Source organism: Xenopus laevis, chromosome 4S (assembly GCF_017654675.1).
Source record: "Xenopus laevis strain J_2021 chromosome 4S, Xenopus_laevis_v10.1, whole genome shotgun sequence".
Lineage (NCBI taxonomy): Eukaryota > Metazoa > Chordata > Amphibia > Anura > Pipidae > Xenopus > Xenopus laevis.
In genome coordinates, this window is record NC_054378.1 from 54,969,371 (window position 1) to 54,993,349 (window position 23,979).

General features: G+C 37.1%; 1 protein-coding gene and 1 long non-coding RNA gene across 4 annotated transcripts in view; both read left to right on the forward strand.

The window, feature by feature from the left end:
- Positions 1–577: 577 nt before the first annotated feature.
- kiaa0895l.S lies at positions 578–8,864 on the forward strand. Its single transcript, XR_005960948.1, has 3 exons — positions 578–1,007; positions 4,527–5,840; positions 6,735–8,864. It is a non-coding gene; the product is annotated as a KIAA0895-like S homeolog (long non-coding RNA).
- A 5,442-nt stretch (positions 8,865–14,306) lies between these two features.
- The window catches only part of coq9.S (coenzyme Q9 S homeolog), a 19,581-nt gene continuing 9,908 nt past the window's right edge, over positions 14,307–23,979 (forward strand). Inside the window, 5 exon segments of one of the 3 annotated variants that reach the window (NM_001095315.1) lie at positions 14,558–14,630; positions 18,928–18,993; positions 19,591–19,747; positions 22,255–22,390; positions 23,919–23,979. The exon segment at positions 23,919–23,979 is cut by the window's right edge and continues 82 nt beyond it. In NM_001095315.1, coding sequence (NP_001088784.1) covers positions 18,987–18,993; positions 19,591–19,747; positions 22,255–22,390; positions 23,919–23,979 — 361 coding nt within the window. In that variant the 5' untranslated portion in view covers positions 14,558–14,630; positions 18,928–18,986. 3 annotated transcript variants of the gene reach the window in all.

Sequence of the window (23,979 nt, forward strand, 5' to 3'; positions counted from 1 at the left end):
GGCTGGTGCTTAGGTACTACAACGGCGTTGTGGGGCATTGAAACACTTATCTGGCACCATATTGGTATGCAGCATGATATAAATGCATGTTTTGCAGATTGTGTGTATGAGCAACAATGCAAGTGTCCCATGGGTTGGTATTTACATTGCGCACATAGATTCACGTGTCAGATTCACGTCTTTTGTGCGAAAAATACACTATACAGAGATGGAAAAAAAAATGTACAGTTTCAGCAATAACTATTGTGTGGCCTCTGGAAAAATGTGTTCCAGTGTATATGATGCATGAATAGAACTAGTTAAAAAGGAGGTGTCTACCTAGAAATTGCTTCTCTCGTTTCCTTGCAGTATTATTCATACAGTAATCTACAAAGGTTTTTGTGTGTCAGGGGAATCTACAAATGTGTATTTGTGTGTGGGTCGTGGAGCATTCACTCTCTCACTGATACAAATAGGGTTGCCACCTTTTCTGGAAAAAAATACCGATATATATATATATATATATATATATATATATATATATATATATACATTTTTTTTTTTTTTTTTTTCTTATTGATAACATTGGGATCAACCATTCGTTTTACCAGCCAGGTGGCAACACTAGATACACACTGTATCTCTGGCTCCTATTGGTTTTGGCGTTGATTTGCTTTAGTGATCTCCCTTTACATGAGTTATTCAGAAAAAATGGCTAATCATGTTGTTTGTGGTGGCTCACCCCTAGGGCTGCTTTAAAGAAGACAATTTGTGTAAAAAAATAAGAATGTACCAGTGCGTTATACTCATTTAGATATAGAAGAATTGTGCTTAAAAAAGTAGTCTGATCTGATCATGATTAGAAAATGTGTACATCTTTACAGGCTGTTTGGATACTAAGTACAGTTTTAAGGAAGTATGGCGATTATGAAAACTTTCAAGCTGTGACAGGAGGAAATCTTCTGAGCAAGTGTCAGATTTGGGCATGCTGCAAAAAATACATGCAGAAGGAAGGTTGCAGTGGAGAGGTGAGAGCATTTACATGCTGACTGAAGTTTTGTTCTTCAAAAATATTCTTGAAATCAACCTTGTATCTTATTCAGCCTAAATACAGAGACGCAATTAATTGCATAGATATGTCGTTGTGTACTAGGGTGGGATTCTGGATTCATTTTATATGATTTCATACATGTACAATTTCACACATTTTGCATCTTATTGGAGCCAATACTTTACACTGTAATTTCAGATTCTCTTGCTCTGATTAGCTACAGAGTTGGTTCTTTCCCTACCTGTTTTGTTGTAGCCCACATGAAGATAGGAAACGATATTTACAGGAGTATGTACCCTAGTTAAATCACCTAACAATAGGTGAACAATAGGATCAGTTTGTTTTTTTAATGCAGAAATGACAAATAGTGAGCATTTGTAAGGGTGAGTGGTGATTTTTGGTCGTAAATGTATCCTTTATTTGACTCAAACTGAATTGCAAAATGGATGCAGCTCAATGTACATTCATTATTCAGTAGAAAATTACACAGAGCAGTTCTTTTGGGTGGGGTGTAGGCCAGTCGTTTCATACTATTTGTAAGTTTTTTCTGTTGCTACTGTACACTGCTATGGTGACTTTCTGTGCCTGAGCACTGCCCTGTAACTGCTCTGCTTCATCAGTGCACTGCTCCCAAGAAAAGTCAATTTACTGATATTTATTGAGGAAAAATAGGGACTGGTGGCTTATAAGTAGCAATCTAGGTTGAGGCTGGAAGGGAGTGTTCTCAGAAGAGATGGAGGCACCACACAGGTCACATATGTCTGCAAGAGGACAATTACTGCATCTGGCCAACAGACTGTAAGTAATAGTTACAATATTTGAATAGTTACACAAGTTCTGGAGCATCCAGACATTTGCTGGAGAAAATAACTACAATTTGGGATTATCTCCCAAGAACCAAAGGCACATCAACTGAAAAACAAGTTATGACCCAACATAACTACTAGTAATGGTTGGGAGGGGAGTTGCATATGTGAATGCAAGAGTTTTGGTAGGTCTGTGGAACTGTAAGTAGACTTTCTATTATGGTAAATTTCTGTGTAGGGATAGGAATACTGGGAGTTTGTGGCATTGTTCCTGCAGGAATACTAAACATGTGCAAATGTGTTTTTCAGTGGATATGATTTTTTATGTATACCTTATTATCCTATTGAATGTCATCTAATATGTAAGTCAGATATGTTTTTGGATAAGAGGTTGTTAATCCCATCAATAACTTTATCAATTTGCCCTGGGTCCCTTTACCACAAAGGACTACCGTGTCTGTAACACTGGCAAAGGATATACAAAGGAGATTAACTGTAGCAGATTTTTAATGCTTTTCTGTTAAACGAATCATGTATTTAAAGTACACCCTTCCAGTGGCTTAAGTAGAGCCCACAGCAAATTATTTTTCAGGCCCAAAAAATGTCCAGAGATTGACCCGTTTTACCAATATTTATTAAAATGTTTTATGAATTAGGGCCTCATGGGGCCGCTATACTTATTGGGCCCCTGCAGCCTCAGGTTCTGCTTCCTCTGTATATAACTCTGTGACAAAAAAATCCTATATTTTCTAAAGCAGCAGTGTGTAATGCCAGAGGCCTATTTTTTACATGAGAAACAAGAAGCCTGTGTAGGATGTATGGTTGCAGTATGTATGTGCAGGGTATTTGTTGTAGTTGGCTGGAATAAGAAACATAATATTTTTTAAAATAAAGATGGTGATGCTTTTATATCTAAGCTAATGGCAAATGGATTTCAGCCATACTATTAGTGTTAGTGTTGCTTAAAAATGTACATTTAAACATAACAAACCAATGCTGATAAGACTGTGGTAACACACTAATTAAGTTCTATCTCAGATCCAACACGTTTCACGCTTTATCTTCACTCTCTATCTTAGGTGGTGGGTCTACTCATATACAAACATCTGTCTCTTTCTGGCTACCTTTAGGTGGTGGTACAACTCACTGAAGACTTACTCTCTCAAGCAGTTATGACAATTGAGAACTGCTGACCCACTCTCAGCATCTACTTGGTGGTACACAGCACTGGCTAGAGGGGATGCTTTGGCATGAAATTGGTGTGTGGAGTTCTGGTTATACAGCATCCAATGGTGGGGGATGAGTAGAATGACCTGACATTAAAAGTTATTAGGTAGGATTTGTGTGGTACACCAAACAATATTTGTGTAGAGGATCCTTTGCTTTTCTGAGAACACCAATATCGTATGGTGTCCATTGTAACTAGTTATTCAGCACTATACATTGTGGCTGTAATGTGTATTAACACTTAATTATCTTGCTCATTACTGCTAAAAATAGAGTTTTGGGTTTGATGTAAAGTGGACTCATTATATCAGTTTACATATCTTCTTTGATACGCCTGCTCTGCACTGGCAACTTTTGTAACTTGCTGCATATATACCGTAGCTCACTTCAGTTCCTACCACAGGTTGGATCTTTTTTTTTTCCCCCTACTTTTTCTTTTTTTATTGCCATTGACCAGGTTTAAGTGATAACGCCAATTATTTTCTAAATATTGCTTTTTATTTTGGTATTGTTTATTCACTTCTTACTTCCACTCTATATGATGTTTATGTTAAATATATATACATGTTCTTTAAGCCAATGGATAATTTGGTATTGGTGCTTATTTTAAAGTAACCCATTAGGAAAAATAAATCTATTAAGACTGACCTCTGGCTCCTCAATTAAATATTAAGGGATAAGCTTCAGAGGTTTAGGTGTGCTTCTATCCAAGCAGGACTTATTTATGCTGCAACACCATTCATATAGAAAAAATATAGACCACTTTTTATTGATTCATTAATCAATAATCAGTAGCTGCTGTGGGATAAAAGCCTGACGTATTTCGGAAACACCTATGATTAAGGGGTGTTCCTGAAACATCAGGCTTTTATTCCACAGCAATTCATAATTCAATTAATAATAATAATAATAATATATTCATAAAAATACAATTCATAATAATACGTGTGTATTATGGACTTATATGCCCATGGATTCCCTCCCACGGCGATTAAGAGAGTTCATATTTCCAACTTTTATAGGTGTTATGCAAGACTTTTAGGGAATAGGTAAAAAACTAGTGGGTTGACTTGAAATAGGGGGTTGAAAGTTGAACCACCCCTTTAGCTATTAACTAAAGTCTGCTGGTTGCATTGCAGTATTCAATCTCCATACATAATGTTTTGGACAGCCACTTTTCCCCTCAATAACATCATAAAGAGAGAGTAGTTTTGTACCTTTTTGTAGCGTTACACACTGTTTGGTAGTAAAAGATAACAAGACTGCTTAATAAGTTCTTTTACTTTAGGTTTAGCTATACTAGATACCATAGGATTTCAATTACTAGATACATATATATGAATTAACAAAGTGTTGACCTTTAGTAAACATTCTATTGTATCTCTTCTATAGCTCTTATGTCTGTCATATGTCTCCCACATGAATTCTCTATACTATGTAAATGCATTATGGTCATCTTTCAGGCACCCATTACTTGTGTGGCGTAAATGATGCACGTCAGCCGTGGCACGGTTCAGAAGGTCGAAAGAGGTTTTCACTGAGGCCAGCTAATCCCACTGAAGAGGGCTTGGCAAATCTGCACAGTGTGCTATTCCGGAATAATCCATACCTGTGGCGTGCTGCACTTCTCTACTTTGCTGTAAGCCGTGCGGCTAACTCCAGCTTCTGTGAGCTTTTCCAAGACTTGCAGCAATTTGTGCAGGACCCCACTGTTCGATGGGAGTACTGTGTACGAGTTAAACATGGACAGCAAGACACTGGACAAACAGGCAAGAAACCACTGAGTATTGAAATGGCTTTGATACCCAGATTCCCATATTATAATCCACTTGCTAAAACATCCAGATATTCTTTCCTCTAAAGTCAACGGCCTCATATATCAAATCATCAAATTCAAGTGTTTTAGCACTAATCAACGTAAATGTGGTCTCTGTAGGGCTCAGTGCACAGAGGACTTATGTCCAGAGCTTGTACTTAGCAACTTGTGCTAATTCTGTCCAGGACTTGGCCACATACCATCCCCAGCCTGCCTTCCAAGAATACAGAGCTGGGCAAGGTGCTACGTGCAAAAGAAATAGCGGTTTGCAATTATTTCAGTGTATACCAAACAGGTTGATGGCTGGTTCACACAGAATATTTGGATAACCTGTTTATACATTGTCTGCCCTTTACCATCCATTCCTGATTGGCTAAAATAGTGACTGGATTATGTGCAGTAATGCCACGCATGTACATCGTCAGATTCGGATGGTCAGATCAACACATAACTGCCAATTTTCTATATACAATGCTATTTAATTTTGTTTGCTAAATAAATATTTGGGAGCACTCCACCAACAGGACTACATTTTATATAATTAACACTTTCTACTCTAAATTGCATTAAGAGAATCCCCTTGTGGCAAAACAAAGGGGAAGGGTTTGAATAATAGTAATCTAATTAGCTACTGCTCAAGGCCCAAATATGGAGTAGCTTTAATTCCCCCATTAAGCTCAAGGAATAAGAGCAACCATAGATATTCTGTGATTAAATCAATACACAAAAAGTATTTTTATCACAAGTATTATTAACCAAACTCATGTCAAACAAGGGGTTATTATGCTCCTTTAAATAATGGTGTACAGGCTAAAAGAACAGTAGTCAAGAAATAGACAAATAATTACTAAAACCTGTTTCTCCCCAGGCTGCTTCAGTAAAGACCAGGTCTATTTTGATGGAAAACTATGCCTTCTGCATCACCGGCATACCATTGATTTTCGACTGTTAACTTGGAAAGGTATAGTAAGATTTCAACTACCTCATTTATCAGTTGTACAACTCTATTTTAATAGGTGTGTGCATATTTTGGCTCTTTCTATGCTACAAACATGGTAGCAAAACACCATTAGTGTCTTTAGAATTAGATGATGGTTGAGACTCTCTTGACATTCCAACAAAGGGCACAACTTAGGTTGATGGCACATAGGGGGGTAATTTCATCAAAAGGAAATCTGTGTTACCAGCAAGCAAGAGATCACTCATAAAGTTGTGTTAATGTGAATGGCCAGCAGTATGAATTATGTAACAGCCGGAAATTGCCTTTCCCTGCATTTTTCAGAGGTTATGCAGCTCTTACTGCCAGCGATTCACTTCCAATTCTAAGGTAGTTTCATAAATTTGTCAACCACAGCAGCACAAATATCCTGCTGATAAGTCTCCCCATGTGCCACCGTACAATCTGTGCGGTCAAGTGAAGCTCTCATTAACAAATTCATTCCTTCCCCAAGCTGTAGCCTTCATCACAAGTGGCATTTTTACACAGTTATTACAAAAAATGTGGCATAAAACCACCTTTGCAAAATCAACACAATACGTATGCATATTCAATTTCTAAATTGCCCATGATTTGTTCTACTGTCCTACAAACCTAATTCATATTTCCTACAAATCACAAAAATATTATGTCAACCCAGTCATATTCATTTGCTCATCAGCTTATTTTTCCTCTTGAGTGCTGGAAAGAACAAGGAGGACAAGTGGTGTTGTAAAGCTTCAGCTTTCCTTATTACTTTGAGATATCAAGCTATAAGGAGATACCACCCTAGTTGCTTTATTCCCCATACTAAGTAAATGTCTGACGTTTATACTGATTTTGAGGAGGGATTGAGGGGTTCACTGTCTTCTCCCTCAGGTATCCAATGAAGATGCAGAGGAGCTAAAGAAGTTTGCTGAGCTAGATAATACTCATATTCCTCACTTCCTGCAGGATCTGGAGAAATACCATCATCCGCTTCAGCACATTATGGAAACAAACCAGCTTACTGACGAGGAGCTGCAAGCGTTACTCCCTAACTGACCGGGGTAGAATGCTGTCTAAATGCTAGATGTGTTGTGGCTGCAGGATTGAAGAAGTTTTTTACTTATACAGTCTTTACTGAGAAAGTAATAGGTGTTTCTGTAACAATGAAGTAGACACATTGATGCACTTTTTTTTATAGTAAATGGGAGTAAAATGGGGCACATTGTACTGTGAAAAAGTTTTTTTAAATCTTGTACTGAATAGGAGTAGGAGGAATATTTTCTCTGATAATTGACCCATCTGATGAGCACAATTTCACATTGTTAAAGTGTAAATTAAAGATGCTCATGATTTTATTTCAGAGGGATTATGAACAGGATGATTAAGTGTAAAGGACAACTAAAGACCCAATTATACATGCTCTTATCATAATGTTTTTAGGGCATCAGCTTCTGCCCCCCTTCCCACTGCTAGCAGCCTCCTGTGCCTTGATAATTACCTCATTTGATCCTTAGGAATGGTCCTCCTTTTTTCAAGTTTTCCAGACAGTTGCAGTTGCAGTTACGTATGTGCTGCCCATGCATGATCCTGTGTCACCAGAATTAAAATATTAACTGCACAAGAGGCTTTAACTTGACCTAGGGCTACTGGCAATGGGGAGTGGTAATAACACTATTAAAATGAGGTGATAATCAGGCCTTCAGTTTCCTTTAAATTACTTAACTTAATAATGCATGTTTTTTTTAAGAATAGCACAGCAAGTGTTAAAACATCCTATACATTATAGGTAATGTTTATTTCTTATGTGTATTTCTGGGGTGTGTTTATTATTTAATAAAATGTAAAAAGAATTCCACTTTTGTACACTGTGTTATGCTTGTTTATTATTTTGTGAATGCAGAATTAGAAGAGGCTCATGTCTTACCGGCATTCATTCCTACAAGCTGAAGTACAGGCTGTTACATTGTCAGTAGAGCAACCTGTTTGATAGCAAAGAAGTATTGCCTCCAATGAACAAAATCCTTCATGGTGCTGGGAGACACATTGAAGGGTTGAACCTGATGGACCGTATTCTTTGCATTTTTTTTTTAAATTAACTTTTTAACATGCCTTCTAATTTGATTACGACAGCAGAAATACTCATTATCGGGACTTGATAGTAATATGCTAACGTTTAAATTATTATTCTTTTCATTCCCTATCTGGCATAACTTTGAATTTATAGGAGTTACATCTACAGTTGTATTCAGCATAATAGCAGTCTGATATCACTAACCTGATCAATCACTGTTTTTGATAGACATTATATTTTTACATGGCAATAAATTTACTAGTAGAGTAGAGTAATTGAAAACCAAAAGACCCAACAGTTATGACATGCATCCTGCTGATTCTGTGTAATTGAGTCATTAATTGAGGCTTGTTCCAAATAATAGCAGTGTGGAGTTCAATTAGTGAGGTCATTCATTTTGTGAAAAAACAGATGTCAATTACGACCCTCATTTAAGGCAGCAAATGTTGTGCATGCTGGTTATAGCGCATTTCTCTCTCTGAGCAAAATGGGTCATTCCAGACATTGTTCAGAAGAACAGCGTACTTTAATTAAAATGTTGATTGGATAGGGGGAAAACATTAAGATATTCAGAAAATGATAGGTTGCTCAGCTAAATTGAACTCAAATGCTTTAAAATGGCAACCAAAACGTGAAAGACAGACGAAAACGGGAAAACTATCCTTCGAATGCATAGAATAGCCAAAATGGCCTGATCAGCTCCAGGAAGATCAAAGTTGGTCTAAAGTTACCTGTGAGTAATGTTACAATTAGAAGACACCTATGTGAAGCCAAGCTATCGACAAGGAGCCTCCACAAAGTCCTATTGTTGGAAAAAAAGACGTGCTGAAGAGGTTAGAATTTGACAATGAACACATTGAATGGCCTAAAGAGAAACGGCGCAACATTTTGTGGACTGATGAAAGCAAGATTGCTCCTTTTGGGTCTAGGGGCTGCAGACAGTTTGTAAAACGACCCCAAACACTGAATTCAAGCCAAGACAGTGAAGCCTGGTGGCACAAGCATCATGATATGGGGATGTTTCTCATACTCTGGTGTACATCAAAATACTTGAAGAGGTCATGTTGCCTTATGACGAAGAGGAAATGCCCTTGAAATGATTGTTTCAACAAGACAACGGACCCAAACACCAGTAAACGAGCAACATCTTGGTTCCAGACCAACAAGATTGACATTACAGAGTGGCAAACCAAATCCTTAATCCAAAAGAAAACTTGTGGGGTGACATCAAAAAATGCTGTTTCTGAGGCAACACCAAGAAATGCAGAAGAATTGTGAAAAGTAGTCCAATCATCCTGGGCTGGAATACTTGTTCACAGGTGCCAGAATATGGTCAACTCCTTGCAACACAGATCCGCAGTAATTCTCAGAAACCGTGATTATACAGCTAAATATGAGTTCAGTGATTCAAAAGAAAGCAATATCTTGAAAGTGTTCAGTTTATACAGTGAATATTTGAGTTTCTAAAGAAGAATGCAGACAGTGCTATTTTTTTTTTTTTTTTTGGAACAGTCTAATATTCCCTTTTTTTTCACTTTCTGTAAAGGAATAACACAAATTTGATACATTTTCTTCATGTTTTGATTTGGAATAGAATGTTCAGTGTTCCCAATGCATTCTCGTGTATGGAAATAAAAGCTATTATAAGGATTTTAAGCTTTATTCACTTTTTTACGAATACTGCTATTATTATGAACAGAACTGTACATGTCCTAGATAGTGCTTGTCCAACTTTTGTGGTACCAAGGGCTGGAATTTTTTTGGTCTCTGTGATGGAGGGCCGATAATGGAAGTCAGTGTCCACTCCTATTTTTAAACTAAACCCAACTTAAACCACACCCATGTTACCAAAATAACTTTAAAGACCATGTCCACATTAATATTGATAGCACACCAGAAAAAATGGTTGGTGCTTACTGTCCAAATATCACTTATATATTTCACTCATCACTTATTTGTGAAAAATATAAATCATGTTAAACATACCTTTAAATCCATATTCCTCCTCCACCTGCCCTGTGACACAGCACCCCCAACACATGGTTAAACACCTTAGGGACCCCTAACAACAATTTCCAAATGCTAACACCCACCCCCAGACCAAACCCTTCCAGGTTCACGTCCCACAGGTAGCATAGTGCAGGCAAAGTAGGGCACACACAGGGAGCATAGGGCAGTCAGAGTATGGCACACACAGGCAGCATTGGGCAGGCAGAGTATGGCACACATGGGCCATAGGGAAGGCAGAGTATGACACACACAGGGAGCATAGGGCAGGCAGAGTACAGCAGAAGGCAGGGAAACCTATTAGGACTCTAAAATGAACAGTTCATACTATGCTACAGTGACACAATTAGGGTGCCCCTCCAGCAGTTTGTCTGAGGTGTGAACAGTACAGGGCATTAGGGATGTGAACAATAGAGGTGTTACAAGTGTGAACAATGCAGGGGGATTACAGGTGTGACAATGCAGGAGTTTACAGTCTGAATTTAAATTTTACACAAGGTAAGTAGTCACAGCAGGCAGACTTTCATGTGGGAGGCCACACAATGAGGGGGGGTCAATTGGTCAGCACTGTACTTAGATTATAGGTGGTGCTCAATAGAGATTGCAAGGCTATCCCCCTTTATTTTAAAGGTAATGTAATGTAAATTTTTAAAGGTAATGTAATGTAATATACTGTTGTCCTGCACTAGTAAAAGGGTGTGTTTGCTTCAGAAACAGAACTATAGTTTATATAAATAAGGTGCTGTGTAGCCATGGGAGTAGCCATTGAAACACAGGAGACACAGTAGATAACACATACGTTCTGAAGAATCCCATTGTATACTACAAAGCTTATCTGTTATCTGCTGTGTATCCTGTGCCTTTTCTCCTTTTTCAACTTTAAATGACTGCTCCCATGGCTACACAGCAACTGCTCCTGAATTACTGAGCTGCCAGACTCAAACACCAGAAACATTAAACTTTAAACTTAGATTTTAAAAAAACTGTAAAAAATAAATAATGGAAAATAATTGAAAAAAGTCTATATTTCTGGGGAACAATTTGAAATCAATTGAACTGAAAAAAGTGTTTGGAAGGCGAACAACCCCTTTAAGGACACCAGTTTATATACTGTAACTCACCAAAACTTGTATATTAAAATAAATAATGCCCATACAAATTTAACTTGGAGCTCTAAGGAATTAGTTACATATTCCACGCTTAAAAGGAATTTGTCATTTATCTTGATCACTCTTGGCAAAGGTAACCCACTGGCTTCATGCATCCCCCAGCCCCCCATAACTAACCTGTGTTGGTGATAGACACATCTTCAAGCAGAGTGGACTTGTAAGTGATGAATAATAGGCCAGAGGACAAATTGTAAACAGTGCCCTGGCCAATCAAAACATTGTTCCACCCTCCCAGCCACATGTCATTCACAAAGCCACTCAGTTTGACGAACTAGGGGCAGTCAGTGGCCAGGTCTATAGGTCATGTTAAAATCTGGAATGTGTTGTTATACTTTTAATTAAGTACACCGGTCAGGTCAAATATTTGCAAAAGGCAGATACCACATTAATACAAATTACATTAATTAATTGTTCTGTTAAAGGAACAGTAACATCAAAATATTAAAGTGTTTTAAAGTTATAAAAATATAATGTACTCTTGCCCTGCACTGGTAAAACTGCTGTTTGCTTCAGAAACACTACTATATATTTATATAAATAAGATGCTGTGTAGCCTTCAAAGGAGAAAGGGCTCAGGTTACACATCAGATAGCAGATAAGCTCTGTGGAACATAATGGTATTATCTGTTATCCACTATTTATCCTGTGCCATATAGCCTTTTTTCAATTTCCCCCATTGCTACTCAGCAGCTTGTTTATATGAACTATAGTAGTGTTTCTGAAGCAAAAACATCAGTTTTACCAGTGCAGGGCAACACTACATTATATTTTCATTACTTTAAAGGGATACTGTCATGGGGGAAAAAAAATTCAAAATGAATCAGGTAATAGTGCTGCTCCAGCAGAATTCTGCACTGAAATCCATTTCTCGAAAGAGCAAACAGATTTTTTTATATTCAATTTTGAAATCTGACATGGGGCTAGACATATTGTCAATTTCCCAGCTGCCCCAAGTCATGTGACTTGTGCTCTGATAAACTCCAATCACTCTTTACTGCTGTACTGCAAGTTGGAGTGATATCACCGCCTCCCCCCCCCCCCCCAGCAGCCAAACAAAAGAACAATGGGAAGGTAACCAGATAACAGCTCCCTAACACAAGATAACGGCTGCCTGGTAGATCTAAGAACAGCACTCAATAGTAAAACCCATGTCCCACTGAGACACATTCAGTTACATTGAGAAAGAAAAACAGCAGCCTGACAGAAAGCATTTCTCTCCTAAAGTGCAGGCACAAGTCATATGACCAGGGGCAGCTGGGAAATTGACAAAATGTCTAGCCCCATGTCAGATTCCACAATTTCATATAAAAAAATATGTTTGCTCTTTTGAGAAATGGATTTCAGTGCAGATTTCTGCTGGAGCAGCACTATTAACTGATTCATTTTGAAAAAAAATGTTTTTCCCATGACAGTATCCCTTTAAAACACTTATTTTTTTTTTGGTGTCACTGTTCCTTTAAGGTACTTCTGTGCCAACTTAAAAAGACTGGCACGGAAAAGACCTTGTTGCATTACAAGCCTAAAATGACAAAGCATATTGTATGGGTAAAATAAACATCTATACATATAGCACCACTCCCAAAGTGATTTCCACTACAACAAAGAAGTGAATGTCAGTTCTTGGTGGTGCAGCAGATAGTTTGGGTGAGACAGATTTTGGGAAACCAAGATAAGGAACATTTAAAGAAGCATTATCCACACAAAGGCTGCTTACAGACACACTAGCTCAGGTACTACACTCGCTGTCCTGTACTCTAAATGAAAACCGAAGTTCAAAATCTTATAACTGAAGGGTTTGTGCTACTCAGAAATACATTTTAAAATTGCTCAATTGCTGCAATGCAACCTTTTGTCAAACAATAATTCTACAAGGCACATATTGTTTGAAATGAATAGTTTAGGTATAACATTCACATCCTTAAAGGGGTTGTTCACCTATGAGTTAACTCTTAGTATGATGTACAGTGATCCCCAACCAGTAGCTCGTGAGCAACATGTTGCTCTCCAAGCCCTTGGATGTTGCTCCCAGTGGTCTCAAAGCAGGTGCTTATTTTTGAATTCCAGGGTTGGAGGCAAGTTTTGGTTGCATAAAAAACAGGTGTGCTGCTATATAGAGCCTCCTGTAGTCTGCCAGTCCACATAGGGGTCACCAAATAGCCAATCACAGCCCTTATTTGGCACCCAGGAACATTTTTCATGCTTGTGTTGCTCCCCAACTCTTTTTACATCTGAATGTTGCTCACTGGTGAAAAAGGTTGGGGACCCCTAATGTAGAGAGTGATATTCTGAGACAAATTTCAATTGGTTTTCATTTTTTATTATTTGTGGTTTTTTTTAGTTATTTAGCTTTTTATTCAGCAGCTCTCCAGTTTGCATTTTCAGCCATCTAGTTGCTAGGGTCCACATTACCCTAGCAACCATGCACTGATTTGAATAAGAGACTGGAATAGGAGAGGCCTGAATAGAAAGATGAGTAATAAAAAGTAGCAATAACAATACATTTGTAGCCTTACAGAGCATTTGTTTTTTTAGAAGGGGTCAGCGACGCCCAATTGAAAGCTGCAAAGAGTCAGAAGAAAAAGGCAAATAACTATAAAACTATATGAATTGGCCATTCTATAACCTACTAAAAGTTACCTTTAAGGTGAACCACCCCTTTAACTGATTTTTTCTACATTCCCCACATTTGACATTTCACGTCACTTTTTTAGGCTTTTATGGGATATTTTGATATGTCAACTGGACTCTGTGCAGCGTTTAACTAAATATGTGTATGACAAAGCATCTTTTAATCGCATTGACCTTTATTCTATATAATTTAAAGGAACACAAAAAATGCCAAATCAGTCCACACTATCAATATCCAAACGACACAATAGTTTTAAATATTGGGACTTACTCTAAAGATGATCAATTCTTTTAGTAATTCTCATAATAGGCAGAATTAAATTGTAGCCTCCATTGCCCTTTTACTAGATTTAAAAAAACAACTGAGCTCTAAAAAGAATAAATTACAGGCAAAAGCGCGCAACCGAGGACGCGCGCGCGTAATTGTGCGTAACAGTGCGTAACCGAGGACGCGCGTGCGTAATTGTGCGCAACCGAGGACGCGCGTGCGTAATTGTGCGTAACCGAGGACGCGCGTGCGTAATTGTGCGTAACCGAGGGCGCGCGCGCGTAATTGTGCGTATCCATGCGCAACCGAGGACGCGCGTGCGTGTTCGTGCGCAAAGCACTTCGGCTTCACAGAGCGCACTCCCATTTCAATGTGGAACACTTGCTGGACTAGTTCCAGGCCCTGCTCACCTTTCAGCAAAAGCACTGTACTTTCGACCGTCTGCAAAGCGCACACCGGAAGAATTCTTATTAGTCGTTCTTTTGAAAATTTCAGTATTAACATATCACGCCCATCAGCTGGCGACTATGACATTAAGCCACGCCCCGAGTTGCCAGCTTCCAAGATGGCAGCTTCTGTGGCGAGGGTTCTGAAAACTGCTGGTGGACGACAGCTTCTGCTAATGGTGGCAAGGCGACGTCCTGGTGAGCAGGAGAAAGAATAGGGGAAACGATAGACACATGGGAAGGATGAGAGCGTTAACAGTGCGCAGGCATCAAGAAGGTGACCTGAAGGGCAACGGACAGGAACTTAATCGGCCGATGCATTAATGCTTTCGATCCGAGATCTGAAAGGGTTAAACAGCGGTTTGCCTTGTGATTACTAGCCACAGTGCAAACTAAGAGGCTTACTGTCGTACTGTTTAATGTTGGCGGATCTTAGTTGTTCATTTACCAACATTGGGCAAGTAAAGTTACTCCAGTGCTGTAGCTCTTAGCAACCAATCAATGATTAGCTTTGGCCAGATTCAGGTGGTGGAATTGAAGCAACCTTGTTTGTTGTTACTGGCCAGGTGCAAAGAGAGAGACACCCCCCACCATAGACTTGATCTGCAAAAGCTGCATTCTTGTTATAAATCTAGTCCAAGCCACGTTACAATAAATGTTATCAAATATTTATTTTCACTGACCAATTTTGGGTCATAAACTCATAATGTGGCTTCATTGACTCACTTAGGGACCCAGAGAATGGTTAAGAAACATGTATAAAGGGTGTGTGTGTATAAATATTCAATTGGTCTTTATGTTCATGATTTTGAAATTATTAGCTTTCTTCTTTTGCCTTTTTCAAATTAATATGCTATCCGGGAAACTAAAAAAAAAAACTTTGTGACTATGAGGTTTTCATTTGTACTTGTATTTAGGCTCTCTATTATTTAACTGGCATGCTGACCTTCCAACTGCTAGCTTGTTGGCAAAGTAAGCCCTTGTAAATGGTTAACTGCCACCCCCCCCCCCCCAAAAAGATATTTACAGGTATCTGATATCTTATCCAGAAACCTGTTATCCAGGATGCTCGAAGTTACAGAAAGACTGTCTCCTAGACTCCATTTTAACCAAATTTTTTAAATCTGTTCCCTTTTTCTCTGTAATGATAAAACCATACCTTGTACTTGATCCAAATTAAGAGATAATTGATCCTTGTTGGAAGCAAAATCAGCCTATTGGGTGTATTTAATGTTTACATGCTCTTCTAGTAGACTTTAGGTATGAAGATACAAATTATGGAAAGATCTGTTATCCGGAAAGCCCCCGGTCCTGAACATTCTGCATAACAGGTCCCATACCTGTGTATGTATGTGTATATGTGTATATATATATATATATATATATATATATATATATATATATATATATATATATATATATATATATATATATATATATATATATATATATTCAGTTTTTTTTTTATGTGAACTTCTACTTGAAACAAAATAGGTGGATGCTGAGCATTAATGGGAACCTGTCACCTTAAATAATTTCAAATCCTATTTTATCATGTTAGTCGTGCAAAATAAACTTTAATTACACCATATAAATTATTTGTATCTTGTTTCCTTCTGTCTGGGAATTCATAATTATAGCAAGTAGACAGGAGCCATTTTGTGGACCCTGTTATTAAGGCAAGCCTTGCATCATCTCAAAATTCTGTTTGTGCACCAGAATGGGGGACCTGATGTCCATCCCCATGCAGTAGCTACACAATTAAATAGTGAAGGAAAAGGGCCAATGTGGGGAGAGCAGTTACATCTGTTAAGTGCTAAATGGAAAGTGAAAGTAATTGCCTTCCCCGCCTCTATACCTAAGGCATAGAGGAGGGGCAGGCAATATTTGATTGACAGCTGACATTTTTAAATGCGTTTACAACAGCTATGGATGCTTTAATTAAAAAAAATTGGATTTCATGATTAATTTGAAAAGGACTTTTAGTGTACAGATTTTTACATCTGGGTGACAGGTCCACTAATATAAAAAATGATACCTCCCCCCACAAACACACATGAACCATAAACATACATTGATGTGTTAAACCGTGTTAAAACATACCCAGCACTCCAGCAAACAAATCTGAAATATTAGCCATGTAGAGGTACACACATGGGAATAATGATCTAGACCGAGTGCCCCATCTTGCACATTATGCCCATGATATAAGATGAAGGACGCTTCAGCTAATCCTATGTTTCTGTTAGCCCACAGCTCTAGGTGGTGGAAACTATTTTGATGTGAAAGTTGCCCTTTAAATAGATGGAAGCAACATTTTCACATTGCACTTCTAGAAGGGCACCTATGATTAAAATATTGCTTCCCTGCCAACACGCCAACCAGGGCAAACAATATATTTTGCAAAAAACTTCCCTAGTGAGTTCTCTGACTTCTGCACCAGGAGGGGTAGGGCCATGTTGGGACGTGATTAATGCAATTAATGAATGAGTGCCCCAGAATGTGATTAATGAGTGAGTGACTGAGGATCTGGGGACCTATTAACTGATTATACATCGGTTGCAAGGTTTTGTTTTTTTTTTTTTTTGCAAACTATACTATTTTTTTCCCATTCTGAAATGTGGGCTCTGTTAGACAACATCGCAAGTGGAAGAAAACATTTTTAGATGAAAGTTGCCCTTTAAATTTATGTGCCATTTTGTTATGTTTATGGATGAGTTTATAACAGGTTTAATGATCCACTGCAACTGATCAGCAGATAGCATTTACTGGTGTAAAATAAAGAGGCACATTTATAAAGCTATGTGTAGTCCTTAAATGTGATCCAGTGCTAAGCATTCTGATTTTTCAACTCATCTATTACAAACAGCTATTCCCAGTATTTATAAACATGTATTTACTATAATGCCTGACCAAACCCAGAATGATGACATTATTTTGCGTCATACAAAGAAGATTAAAGCCATAGGCTTCAAAAGACTAGTAACACCTAAAATGAAATTGTTTTATGTAACTATCATATACTGTTGCCTGACACTTGTAAACATTGTGTGTTGCTTCAGAAAGACTACCATAGTTTTTATAAAGAAGTTGCAGTGCAGCCATGGGGGCTGCCATTCAAGTTGAATAGTCCAAAAGGCACAGGTTACATAGCAGATAACAGATATACTGTGTACAATACAAAGGTTTAATCAAATCACAGGAAGATAAAAAGAGGTCAAGTGCCATTAATGGCTTGTTACAGGACTATAAAATGATAATTCAATAATAAATATGACATTTGTTGCCAAAGAAAAGTTTATTTGTAGGTGCTCGATCAACAGAAATTGTAAATGTAAAATATATTCACTTTCTGATACTACTGGTCCTCTAACAAAGTGCATATGTCACTGTATAAAACGTGAGGTTTATATATGTTTGCAGGGCCAAGCAGGCAGCTACCATTTGTTTTCCTGGCAAATTGGTCTTGTTAGTTGATGGACAATTCGTACGATCGTTCCGAGATAATCGTGGTCTCACAATGACGATCGGATCTTTTGAAAATCTCAACATGGCCAGCTTAAGAGAACTAGCTGAGAAACCAAAATGACAGGAAATAGACCCTTATAGAGTCCACATTCAGGCCAGAAAAATAATAAAAACTATGTTTATCAGAAAAGCATCCTTAAAAAAACCTTACATGTTTTATGCTGTATGCATAATGAGACCACATTACGCCATAGCTTTACCCACCCTCCCCAGCGGCAGGGGGAGAGGAGAATTTAATGCTATATAGCCACTGTATGCACTTAAAGGAACAGTAACACCAAAAAATGAAAGTATTTAAAAGTAATAAAAATATAATGTACTGTTAGCATGCACTGCTACAACTGGTGTGTACACTACTATAGTTATGTAATATAAACAAGCTGCTGTGTAACCATGGGAGTAGCCATTCAAAGCTAAAAAAAGGAGAAACAGCACAGCAGATAAATTAAGCTATGTAGTATACAATCGGATTCTTCAGAACTTATGTTATCTACTGTGCTTGAATGGCTGCCCCCATGGCTACACAGCAGCTTGTTTATATAAACTATAGTTGTGTTTCTGAAGCAAACACGCCAATTTTACCAATGCAGGGCAACAATACATTATATTGTCATTCCTTTAAAATACTTTCATTTTAGATGTTACTATTCCTTTAATCATAGTCAGCCTATGACTATACACACAACCCAAAACAGGTCTGAATCAGGGATGTTTTTATTAATAATATCATTTTTACTTTAATTTTAACTTTGTTAGGGTAGTCTATCATTGCTTAAAAATTGATTTTGAGTTTGATTATTGTACCACAGACCTGGTGTAACCTGTTAAAGTTGACAAAACAAAGTCTGACAGTTTATATTTCTGGTGTGAAAAGTATTGTTAAACAAAAAGTATTTTTTATACCGACCTTTAAAAGTAAGCCGTTTAACATTCTTACTGTTATTACTTTTTTTCATTTGTATACTAGGCACAGCAGGATGTGAGAAGCACAAAACAAAAAGGTTCTCAGCCTAATAAAAGGAATGCATGCTGGGTATTTAATCACCACTGCAGTTGACATAAAAAGTTGTGAAAATGAATGTCATAGACTGATTTCCACAGACCACAGTGGCAATTGATTAGCTGAGTTATTGCCCTGAAAATTTTTTTCCTTTTCAGTATTGTCTATTTACGTAGCACTGTTAGATTTCAGAGATTATTTATCATTCCCTGCCCCAGTGGACTTAGAATTTTTAGCTACCTATATTTACTCATTTCCTTCTTTTAGTGAGATTTCACTTATTAGAGATTATAGTTTAGTTCATATTCATCTTGCAAACAGATTTTTGAAGGGTGTTCATTAGAAATAAGGTGTTACAGAGAGATATACTGTTTATGATGAAGAGGGCCACTCTTGATAGCTTTTATAATTAGGTAAATTAAAGAACAAGGCTATTGAAAGTAAAAAGGGAAGAACAAAGGACCATTGTTATCAGTTTTTGTGTATGGAACCACTTAGTTTATGCAGGCTAGTGGGCATAATCAACATTAATGGTAGGTGGGACTTGACTAATAATTTCAAGAATAGGGATTTAGCCAAAGTGGTCTCTGTATTCTCAGCCATATCTGACAATGATCCTTTTTTTCCCAGTTCTGACGCAGCCATTTTTACTCATGCCAAGAAAATTATGGGTCTCATCAGCTCTGAGGTCAGATGATCAAAAACAGCCCCCCTTCTCATCAACTACACATGCTGAGACACCAGAACATGCTGAAGAACAATATCAGCAACAGCAGTCTCCCCCCAGGTGTTTTTTAATCTATTTATTTTTTCTGTTTATTTCATAGTGTGACAATACTTTTATAATTATTAGCAACTTTATCTCAGCAATCGGAGAAACCCCGGAATGTAAACAAACATATAGGAATTTGGAAACAACCGGTACAATGTACTGTGACTAATTATGAATTGTAAGATTTTACAGCGCTGTGTATTTATGCAGCACTTTTTAAAAATGATACAGATATATATCATTGTACCGAGTCAGACTAGTAAGTGCTTAGGCCAATTTACTATAAGAGATTATTCTTATGTATGCTTTGTCACTCCAGTGCTTGGTGTTATGTGGAAACATCAACGTAATACAATGTAGGCCTCAAGGCAATTTAGACAGGATTTAGACTAATAAAAAGAATTGTTTTCCTTCATTCACATCACAGACCAGTGAAAGAAACTGCATTGTACCACAAACTAAAGCTGATCTGATTAGACAGTAGCATAATGATTTAGCTGTAGGAGTTGCATGGAAATCATTGTATAGATTTTCTAGACACATGGGATCTCTTATTCAGAGAGCTCTGAAATAACATTTCCGGAAGTGTCCTGTTTAAACAATATACCATTTTTTTACTTATGTGCTTTTTCACTGTATTAAAGCTGATTTCCACCCAAAATGTTTTTGCACACTAAAAGAAAATGTAATTCTAAGGAGCTTTACAATATACTCTAATGAAACATTAAATTGCTTTGCAGTGAAAAAATGTAGCAAACATAATGTAATTCAAGATACTCTAAGGGGCAGATTTATCAAGGGTGGAAGTGAATTTGAGGGAATTTTCTAAGTAAAAAAATTTGAAGTAATTTTTTGGATACTTTGACCATCGAATAGGATACTACAACTTTGAATTTACTTCGACTTTGATTCGAAGTAAAAATCGTTTGAATATTCGACCATTCGATAATCGAAGTACTGTCTCTTTAAAAAAACTTTGACTTCAATACTTCGCCAACTTAAACCTGCCGAAGTGCTATGTTATGTGCTATGTGGACCTTCTACAACCATTTTCTAAGTCTTTAAACATCGAATAAAAATCCTTCAATCGATCGCTGAAATCCTTCGAATCTTTCATTTCGATGGATTTAATCGTTCGATCGAACGAATTTTATTAGATCGCAGGATTGCCAAATTTGCTGAAAAACGTCGAATTCAATATTCGAAGTTTTTTAATTCGATGGTCGAATTTCGAAGTATTTTATACTTCGAAATTCGACCCTTGATAAATCTGCCCCTAATAATCAGTAGCGGGGGGAAGCCGCAGCTGAGTGTAAATAAACGTAATGATAGAAAAAGTTCAGTGTGATTATTAATTAACAGTTGTGCTGAAACAAGAATTTAAAGGGGTTGTGCACCTTCCAAACACACTTCAATTTAGTTGTTTTTAGATTGTTCCCCAGAAATAAAGACTTTTTTCAATTACTTTCCATTATTTATTTTTTACGTTTTTTCCAAAATCTAAGTTTAAAGGTGAATGTTTGTGTCTCTGGTGTTTTAAGTCTGGCAGCTCAGTAATTCATGTACAGACTCTAAACTGTTACAACTTTACAACATTGAGTTGATACATTTCTCAGCAGCATCTCTGGAGTATTAGCAACTATTTTGTATCAATTCTAACAGCTGCCTGTAATGAAACCCAGAGATTCTGCTCATGATAAGAAATGTATCTATTAAATGTATCCATTTAGAACAGTTTACAGGGTCGGCGACCCCCCTCCCAGAGCTGCTTCAGAAGGAGAGAAATGACACTTTACACTTCAATATTAGAAAAACCGTCACACATAGAAAATAGAAGTCATTAGAAAAAGTCGTTATTTCTGGTGATCTATCTGAAACCAACTAGTTGTTTGAAGGTGAACAACCCCTTTAAAGGATTTGGGTTCTGTAAAACCAGTTTATTGCGCTAGGGTATACTTTTATTTCCCTGTATATAGAAGGTTGAGTATCTAAATAAAGTTTTTTTTTTAAACCATGCAGTTAAAAGGTTTAGAATCAGTTTATATCTAATTATATGGTCTATATATTTTTTAAAAACCTACATATAAATAAATATATAAAATATATACTAAGCTCTGCCCATCTACAGCAATGCTGTCCAAATGTTTCCATAATTGATATTTTGGATTGCATGCTTAAAGGCTGGTTTAGCCCTTGAGTAGGGAATTATATGGTTTGCATTTATATATATATACATATATACATATACATACACACACACAGAATATATATATATATATATATACATATATACAGGCTGTTTTCAGCCTGAGTAATTTTGCAGGCTGAGAGAATTTGCTCAGTGCCCCTGATCCATTGATTTGGATCCAATCAGTCTGTGCGGTCACACACATCAGCCAAAATATGCAGGCTGACAACAGCTGCTGAAAACAGCCTGTGTGTCCATAGCCTAAGAACATTCTGTTTGCACAACTGTGCCCAAAATAGTTAACAAATTAGTAATGAGTTCTTGCACCTTTCAGGTACACAGATCAGGCAGGAGAGGAATCAGAAGACTATGAGAGTGAGGAGCAGTTACAGCAGCGAATTCTCACTGCAGCTTTACAATTTGTACCAGACTTTGGCTGGTCAGCAGATGCTATTGCTGAAGGAGCCAAGGTAATGTGTGTGTGTGTGTGTGTATGTATATATATATATATATATATATATTTATTGATGTTGTCTATGTTTTTACAGTCACACAATTCAAGTGCTACTCCTGTAGTTTTTGTGAAGCTTTACTGTACAACCATAATTTATATTTGTCTACCCATATTTGCGAAAACAATGGGATCCAATCCCTCTTTACTTCCTGTATATGTTTTTGGTTGTATTTTTGTCTTTAAAGGAACAGTAACATCAAAAAATGAAAGTGTTTAAAAGTAATACAAATATAATGCAGTGTTGCTCTGCACTGGTAAAATTGGTGTGTTTGCTTCAGAAACACTACTATTGTTTATATAAATAAGCTGCTGTGTAGCAATGGGGGCAGCCATTCAAAGGAGAAAAGACTCAGGTTACACAGCAGATAAGCTCTGTAGAACATAATGGTGTTATGTTATCCACTATTTAACCTGTACTATATAGCTTTTTTTTTGCAATTACTGCTATTGCTACACAGTAGCTTGTTTATATAAACTATAGTAGTGTTTCTGAAGCAAACACAGCAGTTTTACCAGTGCAGGGCAACACTGCATTATATTTTCATTACTTTAAAACACTTTCATTTTTTGGTGTTATTGTTCCTTTGATATGTATTTTCAATGTATCCACCATTTATTATACAGGTTTGTGAAATTTGTTGGTGCTTTATAAATAAGTGATAATTTTGTGCAAAAGAATGCTGTACCCATGTGTATCAAAAGCACTGTAACTGGGTACAATCCACATAACAACAGATGCCCATATATTAAAGGAAATCTGCACTCGCAGGTCTTATCTTGGTCAAAAAGATGAATTTAAAGGGGTTGTTCACCTTTTAGTTAACTTTTATATTGATATACAGAGTGATATTCTGAGACAATTTGTAATTGGTTTTCATTTTTGATGGTTTTGATGCTATTCAACAGCTTTCCAGTTTGCCATTTTAGCAATCTGGTTGCTAGGGTTCAAATGATATTACCCTAGCAACTGTGCATTTGATTTGACTAAGAGACCAAAATATGAATAGGAGAGGTCTGAATAGAAAAATGTAACAATAACAATATATGTGTAGCCTTACAGAGCCTTTTTTTTTAGATGGGGTCAGTGACCCCCATTTGAAAGCTGGAGGGAGTAAGAGGAAAAGTCAAATAATTAAAAAAAAAGAAATAATAGACAATTAAAAAGTTGTTTAGAATTGTTCATTCTATAACTCACCAAGAGTTAATTTAAAGGTGAACCACCCCTTTAATGCAAAGCCTATATTGCATCTGTTATAACAGCCTTTCTGAGAAAAAAAAACTTTTGCAAGGCACACTATAATTTGTCATTTAGTGTCTTGAACTGGGGAAAACTTGGTAATCTTGTATAATCATAGCTGTCACAAGTTTGTACATATAGGAGCATTGGTATACTGCAAAGGTTGATGATGATTTTTAATCACTATTTATCTTCTGCACTGTGGATAAAAGGCTTTCATTTTATTTTTCTTCTCCCCTCTCTGCAGTCCCTGGATATGTCGGCAGCAGCAGGAGGAATGTTTGAGGATGGAGGCAGCGAGCTTGTCC